The 12,096-nt window shown below is 56.9% G+C and overlaps 1 protein-coding gene across 1 annotated transcript in view; it reads left to right on the top strand.

Annotated features, from left to right (window-relative positions):
• Positions 1–577: 577 nt before the first annotated feature.
• The window catches only part of LOC102740621 (guanylate cyclase D-like), a 37,634-nt gene continuing 26,115 nt past the window's right edge, over positions 578–12,096 (top strand). Inside the window, exons 1-6 of the mRNA XM_006745432.2 lie at positions 578–1,435; positions 3,958–4,253; positions 6,396–6,750; positions 10,272–10,356; positions 11,026–11,122; positions 11,206–11,334. Coding sequence (XP_006745495.2) covers positions 733–1,435; positions 3,958–4,253; positions 6,396–6,750; positions 10,272–10,356; positions 11,026–11,122; positions 11,206–11,334 — 1,665 coding nt within the window. The 5' untranslated portion in view covers positions 578–732. The remainder of the gene's footprint in view (positions 1,436–3,957; positions 4,254–6,395; positions 6,751–10,271; positions 10,357–11,025; positions 11,123–11,205; positions 11,335–12,096) is intronic.

Raw genomic sequence — 12,096 nt, 5'->3', positions numbered from 1 at the left:
AGCGGATTAGAGAGAGGACTGTGCACGTGTATTGTAAACCCACTTGCTACAAACATGCTTGCGCTATGGGCCCTGGAGTCCAGCAGAGTCAAGTGCTGGAGGACGGTGCTGGGCTTGAGGGGATGGGCAGAGGAGTCTCAGAGGGGCACCAGGAGAACTGGCCCAACTGGGATGAGTGCAGGAAACAAATAATAGGTTGAGAAAAGCAGGATTTATGGAACACCTAAGTACCAGGGACTGTGCTAAGTGCTTCATGTCATGCCCACTTAATGGTCACAGTCCCTGCATAAAGTAAGCTTTGTTTCCCACATTTCTATAGAAGAGGGAAGTGAGGGTCAGAACCTCAGAGATGGGTCTAGGGCAACAAGGCGGGGAAGCAGTGAGACGGGGCTGGATAGCTCTGACTCTGGAGCCCACACTCTGGAGTCAATGAGTGACTGAGCTTCAGCCCAGGATCGTGCATGGGCATCACCAGGCTGTGAGTCGGCCTTGGGGAGGATGTTAGGACCCTAAAATGGGGGGGGGGTAGTCTTCAGACATGATGGGTCCAAATCCCTCATTTTATCAATGAGGAGGCTGAGGTTCTGGGGAGTGGTGCCGTCTGCTTCAAAATCACGCGGGAGTAATGGCAGAAAGTGTTAGAGCGCAAATTTTATTCTTGTCTCCCTTTCCCAGGACTTACAGGGGGCCTTGTACCCTGAAGGTTGGTGCTGGGTGCTGCCACACGAGAAGATGTGCCTGCCCTCCCAGGGCCCATGGGGGGCCACTGTCAGTCATGCGAGGACAGCCTTTTTGCCTCCTCTTCTCCCTGTGGTGCTTTGGGGTGCCCTCCTGTGGGTTGGCTCCTTCCCTGATCTGGCCCTGGGGGCAGGGACCTTCACCTTAGGGGTGCTGGGTCCCTGGGACTGTGACCCCATCTTTGCCCAGGCCCTCCCCAGTGTGGCTGCCCAACTGGCTGTGGACCAAGCCAACCAGGACCCCTCACTGGTGCTGGGTTCAAGGCTGGTTTCCGTGGTCCTCTCCACAGGCTGTGACACCCCTCATGCCCTGGCCACGGTCCTGGCCCACAAGAATACCACAGCTGCTTTTGTGGGCCCTGTCAATCCCGGTTACTGCCAAGCAGCAGCGCTGCTGGCTCAAAGCTGGGGCAAGACCCTCTTCTCTTGGGCATGTGGAGCTCCAGAAGGGGGAGGTGAGCTAGTGCCCACCTTGCCTTCGGCTGCCCACGTGCTGCTGTCTATCATGAGACACTTTGGCTGGGCACGCGTGGCCATCGTGTCCTCCCACCAGGACATCTGGGTGGCCACAGCCCGGCAGGTGGCCATGACTCTCAGGACACATGGGCTGCCTGTGGGGCTGGTGACCTCTCTAGGACCCGGAGAGCAGGGGGCCACGGAGGTCCTGGAGCAGCTCTGCAGTGTGGACGGCCTGAAAAGTAAGTGTACCTGGGTGCCTTCCTCCTGTGGGCACAGGACTTCATATGGCCATGAAGACACTGGCCTGAGCCCTTGACCACAGCCTTGCAGTTAACCTCGCAGCAGCCTGTGAGCTAGTCCTGTTGAGCTCTGCACTTTGCAGCTCAGAGAAGGTATGTAACTGGCAAGCAGTGCAGTCGGATTTTGAGCTCTGATTCAAGCGTTGGTTGTGGAGTGGGAGCCAAAAGCTTCCTTGCTTCCCGCCTGGCACACTGAAGGAAATGAGAGCGAAGCAGTACTTGAGCCCAGGAAGGCAGCTAGAGTCAGAATCACTTTTTTTTTTTTTTTTTAAGATTTTATTTTTAAGTGATCTCTACACCCAACGTGGGGCTTGAACTTACAGCCCGGAGATCAAGAGGGGCATGCTCTCCAACTAAGCCAGCCACTTCTTGCCTTTATTAGGCCCCTGCTGTGCCGAGTGCTGGGTCACGTGGGGGAACAGGACCGACAAGGGGCGGGTCTCCGGGGGCAATGATGTGATGGAGAGACAGGAATATACGCAGGTGGTTGTGACAGAGAGGTCAAGGCCATCCGAGGGAACAGAGGCTTGGAGAATCTGATGAGGTTTAGGGCTGGGCCCTGGGGGTCTGAGGCTTCTTGGAGGAGGTGGCAAGTGCCTGTCTTTCAGGAAGTGGTCAGCTAGGGAGACGCACGGTGGGGAGACTGTAGGGCAAGGGCGGCGCCTGGAGAACAGAAGGGACCTTAAAGTTAATCTAGACTGGGGTTATTTCAAACTGTGGCTTGTGGCCCATCGGGGTCAAGAAACTAGCGAATCGAGACTAGCAGTACAAAAAAAGAAAGAATGGGCTAGAAAGAGAGAAGAACAGAACTGAGTGGAAGAGAGAAAGTAGAATGGGACAAAGGTGGCAAGTATGAGAATGCGTGGCGGGCAGCAGGGGAAAGTGTGCTGTCTGAGACTCCTGACGGCCGCCGCCGCGCCCTCCACCTGAGGGAACTGCAGCCGGAGCCTGAGGAGGGCGGGTGGGCAGCCCCTGGGCTCGTGCGGCCGAGAGTTCGCGCCAGGTGGACAGCGAGACCTGGCCCAGGGGTGCCCGCTGCCCGTTAGGAAAAGGACATCCCTTCTCTGAGCCCCGGCTTTCCAGTGGGTGAAATGGGGATAATGACAGCCACCTCACAGGGTCATGAGCAGCAACTGCTTGTGGCTGAGCGCTTTGTAAACACCTCATTCAGCCAAGAGCCACTGAGCCCTGCCCTGGGCCCGAGCCTGGCTGGGCTCTGGGGAGGAGGTGGGGAGAGGGTGCCCAGGCCCCAGCCGTGAGGAGCTCCGGTCTGGCAGGAGCTGCTTCACTTGGGAGTGGGGAGGGCTTCCCAGAGGAGGTGACACCAGGCAGGCCTGAGAAGGAGAAGCTGATTGCAGGCGGCAATGGGGAGGAAGGCGCTCCAGGCAGAGGGACGAGCTAGTGCAAGGTAATGGAGTAACACGTCCACGGGACTGGGACAATGGACAGCTCAGTTCTGTGTGGCTGGAGCTTGGCGGCAAGGGGTAGGGGACACCTCATCAGACTCCTTCTCCACCCCTGTTGCAGAGTATTGAGTTCCAACCAAATTGCCGGCTTTCAGGAGCCAGGAGGCTGAGTGGTTCAGGGCATATTCTTTGGGGTCAGATTGCCGGAGTCACACTCCTGGCCCCAACTCTTACCAGCAGTGTGACCTCAGGCAACTCACTAAACCTCTCTGGGCTCTAGTGTCCTCACTAGACATGGTGACATGAGGCTAATAACCACCCCCCCCCGCCCCGTCCCAGTCCACGCTTCCTCCCAGGTTGTGGTTATCAGCTTTCCCCGTGGCCAACTGCAGAACAGCGCCCCCAACTTATCAAACAAAGGGTTCTTTTGATTAGAAGTCAGAGCCAACAGTGCAGAAGAGATGGGGCAAAGGAAGCCCTGGTTCTCTTTCTTCCCAGTCCTGGTGTGTGAGTCTCTGAAGGTCGTCCCCTCTACGCCGGCACAGGGAGCAAGAGGCCTGTGGCCCACGGCTTACACAGCATGGCTACCCAGGGGCTCAGCAGAGCCCAGGGCTCCAGGCTCTGACTTCTATATGACCAGGGGGCCTCAGGCGCCAGCAAGGAGACCCCCCAGGCTTCCTGGGTGGCTCTGTTTTCCTAGATTTGCTAGAGAAAGGGATTGTAGCAGGAACCTGAGTGGAGACCCTTCGTTGGCTGAGGTTGTAGCCCTGGTCAGGGACCCAGGTGGAGAAGAGGAAAGATACAGGGGACCCCTACCTTGGATAGATGTGTGAGACCCTTGCCTTGGGCAGGGGCTCTCTTCTGTCCTGGGGGCCTGGGGAGGAAATTGGCTGCCTTATCACCAAGGGCCTATCTCTCGCGCGAAGGCAGAGGAATGAGTTCACGGTAGGGGAGCTGACCTGAGAGTTAGGAGCAGCTCTCCCGGGCCACAGATCCTGGGCGTCAGGGAAGGCCAGCAGAGGCAAGCCTGCCACTTCTCCCCCTCCCACCCCCCAGTTGTGGTGCTTTGCATGCACTCGGCACTCCTGGGGGGCCCGGAGCAGACCGCCCTGCTGAGCCAAGCGTGGGCCCAGGGCCTCGCAGACGGGAGGCTGGTCTTCCTGCCCTACGATACCATGCTCTTCGCCTTGCCCTACCGCAACCACTCCTACCTGGCTCTCAGCGACAGCAGACCCCTGCAGGAGGTCTACGACGCCGTCCTCACCATCAGCCTGGAGTCCGGCCCCGTGGACAAGGCCTCTGAAGCCGCCAGGGCCAGTGGAGAGGTGGCCGCCCAGCTGGAGCCGGAGCAGGTGGGTCCGTCCAGGCCCTGTGAGGCAGGCAGGTTATGTGCGCCCTCCCACATACTCTAGGCCTTCCTGGCCTTGGCCAGCTACCCACCCGGCCGGCCAGCCCCAGCTCCACTGTGGGCACATGACCTGTCCCTTATTGGACAAAGTGTCCCTGCCTAGTCCCTAGGGATACTCTCTCCATCTCTAGTTCTCTCTCCCTCTCTCTCTCTCTCTTGTCTGTGTGTGTGCACGTGCTTGCTTGTGTGTGGGTGCCTATTGATCGCTCTTGGCCCGCTTCGTCAATTCTCCCTCTCTTGTGACTTTTTGCTTCTATTTTTCTATCTCCAGCTCAGCGCTTGCAATTTTCATTTCTGGCCCAGCTGCTCTTTCTCTCACAAACATTCTCCCTCTGCATCTGCCTAGCAAATTGTGCAGAGCAGCAGGAGAGATGCTGGGGTGTGGGAGAATGGGAAGGTTTTCTGGAGTCACTGCTGTGAATCTGAGGGGGGCCAGCGGGGCGGGGGGTGCGGGTGCAGGCTCAGTGTTGGCGTACAGGACTCAGCCGCTTGAGTCCCCCTTGGGATGTCTGTTTCTTGGTGACAAGAAGGCGACCATGTCTGGAGGTGATGACAGGGATGCAGATGCTGATGGAAGGTTTTATAACGAGGCATTCATCTGACAAATGTGCATTGGGTCTCTCTGCCGTGCCATTGGGCCAGGCCTCAGGGACACAGCAGTGGATAAGACGGACCTGGCCTTCAGGGAACTTCCATTAGGGTGAGACAGATAATATCCAAACAACCATATAACCAAATTCAAATAGTGATAATGTCGCCAAGAAAATGAAATAGGATAAAGTGACAGAGAGTGGCCGGGATGGAGAAATGGGCAACAGGAGTTAGGACAGGCAGGGGGGCCCACTGCGAAGAGGTGGCTCTTGAGCTGAGTCCTGAATGGGAAGGAGGCAGCCAGGGTGCAGATCTGGGTGAGGAGCGACTAGGCAGGGGCAGCGTTAGGGGTAAGGCCTGGAGGCACAGTGAGCTTTGGAGGCTAGAGGAACAGGCAGAGGGCGTAGAGAGGCTGGACTGTCATGAAACGTGGCAACAGGGGTCTGAGATGAGCTTTGGGCCAGGTAAGGAGTTTCAACTTATATGTGAAATGGGAAATGATCAGCAGGTTTTAAGTAAGGAATAATTTGAGTCATTTTTTAAAAAGATTTATTTTAGAGACACACAGAGAGAGGGAATGAGTGGAGGGGCAGAGGGAGAGGGAGAGAGGATCTGAAGCAGACTCCGTGCTGAGCGCACAGCCCAACCCTGGGCTCGATCCCATGACCCTGAGATCATGACCGGAGCTAAAACCAAGAGTTGGCCACCTAACGCCTGCACTACTCAGGCACCCCTTGATTTATGTTTTTTTAAAAAATCGCTTTGGGGCACCTGGGTGGCTCAGTCGTTAAGCGTCTGCCTTTGGCTCGGGTCATGATCTCAGGGTCCTGGGATTGAGCCCCACATCGGGCTCCCTGCTCCGCGGAAAGCCTGCTTCTCCCTCTCTCACTCCCCCTGCTTGCGTTCCCTCTCTCGCTGTGTCTCTCTCTGTCAAATAAATAAAATCGCTTTGGTTGCCTGAGTGGCCTGAAGAGACCCAATGAAGCAAGGAGGCTTTAGGAGGCTCCTGTGTGGGCCAGGTAAGCAGCGAGGGGGCCTGGACCCAGGTGGCAGGAGCAGAGGGGGTGAGGAGTCAATTGGGTTGTGAATAAGTTCTGAAATAAAACCAAAAAGATTCAATGATGAATGGGAAGAGAGAAAGAGAGGAGTCGGGAATCAAACCTGGACTTGAGACACCAGGTGGTAGTTCCATTTCCCAAAGTGCGGGAGGAGTGGGGTTTGGGCAACAGAACTAGACAGAAACCTTGAAGAACAGGAGTTCAGTTTCAGACATATCAGGCAGGTTTGAGGTGCCTGTGAGGCATCGGAGTTGGGGGTGGCCACGGAGACTGTGACACCACTGAGTGGGGACTGAGGTCACGGTGGGACCACAGAGAGGGCTGCGTTGAGGGCAGGGTGGGGGTGATAATCCACATGATTGCGGCTGGCAGGGCTCAGAGATGTCTGGGAGTCAGTGCCATGGGGTTAAGGGGTTGAGGGACCTTCTCTTCCACAGGTGTCCCCGCTCTTTGGGACCATCTATGATGCTGTTGTCCTGCTGGCCCATGCCCTGAACCGCTCTCAAAGCCATGGTGCTGGGCTCTCAGGGGCCCACTTGGGGGACCATACAGGGGCTCTGAACGTGGCTGGCTTTAGCCAGAGGATCCGGACGGATGAGAAGGGCAGGAGGCTGGCTCAGTATGTGATTCTGGACACAGATGGTCAGGGAAGCCAGCTGGTCCCCACCCACATTCTGGACACAGGCACGTGGCGAGTGCAGCCCCTGGACAGGGCCATACACTTTCCAGGAGGGGCCCCTCCGGCACGTGACTCCAGCTGCTGGTTTGACCCCAATATGCTGTGCATAAAAGGTAATTCATCATCCATCCATCCATCCATCCATCCATCCATCCATCCATCCATCTAGCTGTCCATCCATCTAATGCATTTTCCTCTTCCCGGAGTGCCCCCCACCTTGCCTGTCAGGCCTGGGACCCCTCTTCCGTGCTCCCCACAGCACCTGGGTGAATTGCTTTATGTTCATAGGGTGTGTGTCCCACGCTGGGGAGGACCAGTGTCACCTGTTCCCTAGACTAGCAGGTAGCTCAGGAAGCTACCTTCCCCCAATTGTTTCTTTGCCCCTCGTCTTCCACAAATGCTGCTGGAGGACCTCCCACATGCCAGGCACTGTGCACAGCCCCAGGGATATAGGAGTGAATGAAATGATGTCCCTGCCCTGATAGAGCTGATGTACTTGAAGACCAGCCCCAGGGCCTGCTTTCCAGGGGTCTCTGTCTGGTGGCAGAGACAGGGACAGCTGAAAACAATGCAACACAGTGCGATCAGAGCGATGAATGGGGAAGCCAGGGGCTGACGGAGCCCACAGGAGATCCTCCTCCATCAGCCCTGGCTCACAGACTTCACTGTCTAGCAGATTTCAATTCATTCACTCAACACATCAGTCGGCAAACATTTATTGAGCATCCGCTGTGTCCTAAGCTCGAGCTGAGAATTGAGGATGCAATGGCAGATAAGACTCCTGCTCACAGCCAGCACCCATGATGAAGCTCACCAGCTAACGGGGGACAGGGTAGGGCAGGTGCTCTGGGACAGGGCTCTGAGATGGGACACCAAGAGGTGGTGGGAGCTTGAGTAGCAGTCCTGGCCACAAGATGTGTCTTCTCTCAGGGATCCGAAAATGGCAACTCACACTCTAGCCCAGGATAGTCATGATTATCTCCAGTACAACTGATCAGACATTATGGATTGAGAGACCAGACAGCAGGGGCTTTGGGGCAAATGTGCCCAATGCTGCTGCTGACTAGCTGTGTGACCTTGGGCAAGTTGCATACCCTCTCTGGGTCTCCATCTCTCATGTATAAATAGGAACAAAGACCTAGCACCCTCAACGGCTTGTCCTTGTACGAGGGGCAAGGCAGAGCCCAGGAGCAGAGCTTGTACTTTGAGGAGATGGGAAGGGGCTGTGTGGTCACAGGTTCTCAGTGAAAACCACTCCCCCAGGGGGCACTTAGGAACCCCAGGACTGGCTGGACTTGTCCTGTCCACGGCTGGCTTCCCTGCCGCCTGAGTCTCAGGGGTCTTGCTGGCAAGAGGATGTGCCACGTTCTTTGTTTTCTCTGATTATCTCTGTCTTGAAATGTTAACCTTAGAGATTCATTCATTCACCTCTCCTTTCAGCCTCCGCCGTATTCCTTGACTCCCTTTGGGAGCAAGATTCCTTGAAATGGTGTCCATGCTAAGGGGATTAAATGTCACTTCCCCTCTTCCCTTGCACCCTCTCCACGGACCCACCACTCTCGTAACAGGAGCAGCCATATCGAGGCCCCTGTGGCCTCCATGGGGCTGAGGCCCAGCGCTAGCAGTCAGTCTGTGCCTTGCTCGGCCAGGGAGCGGTCAGCTCCACTCCCTCCTCCCTGCCGCCCCGTCGCTCTCCAGCCTCCCCTGCTCCTTCTCCGGCACCTTTCTGTTCTCCTGCAGTGCTGACCTGTTACCACCAACTCCTGTGGCCTCGGCGCTTTGAGCCTTTCTGTGTCCTCTCTGCACTCACTCCCTTGGCGTCTCATCCATTCTTGTGGCCCCCAGATTGACGTCTCCAGCCTGTTGGCTCCCACACTCTGCATCTGCCCCACCTCCTACTGGACATGTCCAGTAAGATGCTACCTGCAGGTCTGGTGGGCATCTCAGACTTGATATTTTCTGACCCTGAACTCCTGGTTTGCCCCCCAGCCTGCTTCCCATCATTTTCCCCATTGCAGGTAACGGCCCCCCAACCTCCCAGAAGCGCAGGAACCCTCTGTCTCCTCACACCCCACATCTGGTCGGTCAGCACGCCATGAGGGCTCCATTTTTAGAATTTGCGCAGAAGCAGAGCTGTTCCCATTACTCACTGCACCCTCCCCGAGCCAGGCCCTCATCATCTCTCACTGGATTGCTACCCTGCTTCCCCTTTGTCCTTGCACAACCTGACAGGTTGGAGGATACTTTGGAACCGTGATCAGATAGGGCACGCCCCCAGCAGAACCTGCAGAGCCGTGGCCTCACCCGGAGTCACGCCAGAGTCCTGGCCTCCGACTTCACAGCACCCTGGCCCCTCAGCATCCTGGCCCGTCTTCCTCCCGCTCTGCCCTGCCCTCCCTCGATCACACCTGGCCGATCCTGCTTCAGAACCTTGACACTCGCTGCCCTCTAGGTCCGGAATGCTTTTCTGCGCGGGCTGTATGCTTGCTCCCTCGTCGCCTCCAGATTAAGCCTCAGAGCTTAGCCCCTTGGAGCCTGGGAGAGTGTTAGGATGGTGCGGTGGTGAGGAGCCCAGAGGCCAGAGCAAAACTGCTTGGGTTTGAACCCAGTCTCTGGCACTCAGACTGTTACTTCTCTCTTTCCTCTTCTGCCAAATTGTGATCATGACCATAGCTACTTCCAGAGATCATTGTGCAGAATAACCGAATTGAAACACATAATAGCCTCAGAATAGGTGCTTCATGCAGTACGATAGTATAAGAGGATTGCAAGGTATTTGCTGCTATTATTATGATGGACTTAACTCAGATTGGGGGCCTCAGCAGAGGGCAGACAGCAGTGCTGGTCCTCCAACAAGAGGACAGGAGGAGGCAAAGAAGGAGGAAGGGATGGCCCCCTTCCTGTGGCAGCAGAGGTCAATGTCCTTTCTCCAGAACAGGGCTGGGCATTTAGCCTTCTTGCCCGCCTTAAGCGGATGCTGGTGTTGCCCAAACCAAGTAGCCCTCCCAACCTTGCCCAGTGATCCTTAGCAGCCTCTTTATAGCCAACTTCTGACGTGAGGGCTGGAGATTTGGAATCAGTGTAAGGAGGGCTCTCCTAACAGAGTGAAGGACAATGAGACTGGCTGCCAAAACAGTAAGTGGCCCATCCTAAGGAGGATGTAAAAAGTAGGACAGCAATTGAGAGGGATACAAAATTTTTATTCAGCACCTGCCACATCCAGGCCCTATGTTGGGTGCCAGGCACAGTGAGATGAATAAGACACAGGCCCTGCTATCAAGCTACTCTGTCTAGTGGGAAGGGACCTGCTATGCCAGGAGACAGAAGACCATGGTATGATCAGGACTGTAATGGGACCTGAGCAGGGTCCATGGGGACCTGGAGACAGGGAGCCCAAGAACCCAGACAGAAACGCTAGGAATCAGTATCTGTGTGTGATGACCAGTCCACAGATAGGACTCTCCCACTTGGAGGCCGTTCTGAGCCTCATCCCTGGGGAGGGTCTGGGTAGGGGCTTCTGTTCCCATTTCCCAGAGGGAGGCCAAGGACGAGGTGCAGGAGCTGGGGGAAGGGGGCTGCCCGCCTTGTGCTGTTGTTACTGTTAAGACTCACATCCGCCCTGCTCCACCCACAGATGCCCAGCCCCCGGGCAGCCTCCTCGCTTTTGCCCTGGCCTGTCTCCTGGTGCTGGCCGGCGGGGCCCTCACTTGCCTCATCAGGTGAGACTCTGTCTGCACTGGAGCTTAATTCTGCCCCTCGGTGCCCCCCACCCTGCAGGGCCTCTCTTCCGTAGGCACACCTGGCCACCTGCAGGAGATTTTCCTATTCTCCATCCCAGCACCTCAAGGACTGCCCAGCACTCCTGTCCGTCCTAGAGCCTCGGTCAGGGCCCTGTCGAGGCTGGGGTGCCTCCTGAAAAGGTCCATTTGAAAGTTGGGGAAGAAGCCTGGGACCTTACACAGGTCTGTCCCTCGCTGAGCTTCAGGTTATGAACATGCACCAGGATGACTCCCTGGGCGCTTCAGCGTTGAAAACAATTCTTCCTGGGTCTGAAGTCCTCTGTGTTCCCTGAGCCTCAGCCATACCTGGGAGGGGTAGCCCTCCACGCCCAGCCCTCACCCCAGGCTCTGATCACCTCAGAAAGCCTCCAGGTAATTTGGGAACTCGCAGGCTAGGGACCAGCAGGCATATCAGGCCAGATGGCAAGCTCTGAGCTGGGGCCGAGGGTCTCTGTAGGAGGAAGTGCTCAGCAGTGCCCTCCCAGCCCAGCTGTTACTGCTGGGGAGACAGGAAGAGGGCTCCGGGGTCAGCGCAGGTCCAAGGGACCAGATCAAGGTGGGAGTGACATGTGTGCCATCCCTCTGCCCTGCACTTTCTCCTGCCTCCAGATTGGGCATCCAACAGCTGCGGCTGGTGCGGGGCCCCCACCGGATCCTGCTGACAGCCCAGGAGCTCACCTTCATCCATCGGCCCCCAAGCAGACGGGTAGGTGGGGCAGGCACCGGGCTGGCTGGGCAAGCCACTGATTGAAGCCTGGCCAGGCTCTTGACCATGACTGCTCCCTCCAGAGGCTGCACATGGACAGCGTGAGCGAATCAAGGAGTCCAGTGGACGGCAGGAGCCTGAGGTCGGTGGCCCAGGGGTCAGCCAGGAGCCTGCCGGCCCCCCAGGAGCCCACCAATGTGGCCCTGTACCAGGTGAGGGCCTCTGCCAGCCCATGTCCAGGCCTGAGGAGCTGCAGTCAGTTTGGGAGAAGCCGAGGGAGCCCATGGCCTCTTGGTCGTCGGTATGCCCTAATCCTGTTACGGGATGGGAAACGAGGCTTGAAGAGGACCGGTGACTTTCCTGGGTCCCACAGCAAATCAGTGGCATGGTAAGAGTGGGAAGCAGGACTCCCAGCTCCCAGTTCAGCATGGTTCGTGATCGGACCTTGAGAAACAACCGGTTCCTGGCCACTTGGGCCTGAGCACTCCCAGCATGGGACCACCCAAGGGCTTCTAGCCTAGGTCACTGTCCCACCTGTTTCGGCAAGGGACAGTGAGATCCCAGGTCCCTGAGGCTCAGAGGTGTGGGCCGGCACCCAGCCCGAGACAGCCTCTGGGCAGAGCCTCGCCACCAGCTGATAGGGAGGCTGCAAAGTCAGACATTAGACCAGCAGGATTCTAAAGTTGCTGTGGTTTCTCAGGTGCTGTGTTCGCAAATTCGACAATTCACTGATGCTCCCATTCTCATGCTCTGTGACTCACGGTTGACGAGCCGGGCTAACCGTACAGGAAGCGACATGAGGCTCATGCTCCTTCTTTTCCACCTTCTCTCCAGGGGAATCCCATCTTTTTTCTTTTATGCTGAAAGGAGGCTTTAATGATGTACACAGCGTGTTTTGTCTGCTCCTCTGAGTTAGCTGACGGGCCGTGGGTGCGGCTGAGGAGCCAGAAACCCATCAGTGACAGGGGGCAAAG

This window comes from Leptonychotes weddellii, chromosome 11, assembly GCF_054177405.1.
Source record: "Leptonychotes weddellii isolate Sample4059 chromosome 11, ASM5417740v2, whole genome shotgun sequence".
NCBI lineage: Eukaryota > Metazoa > Chordata > Mammalia > Carnivora > Phocidae > Leptonychotes > Leptonychotes weddellii.
Note: the sequence above shows the minus strand (reverse complement) of the source record. Positions and strands in the feature narration are given on the sequence as shown.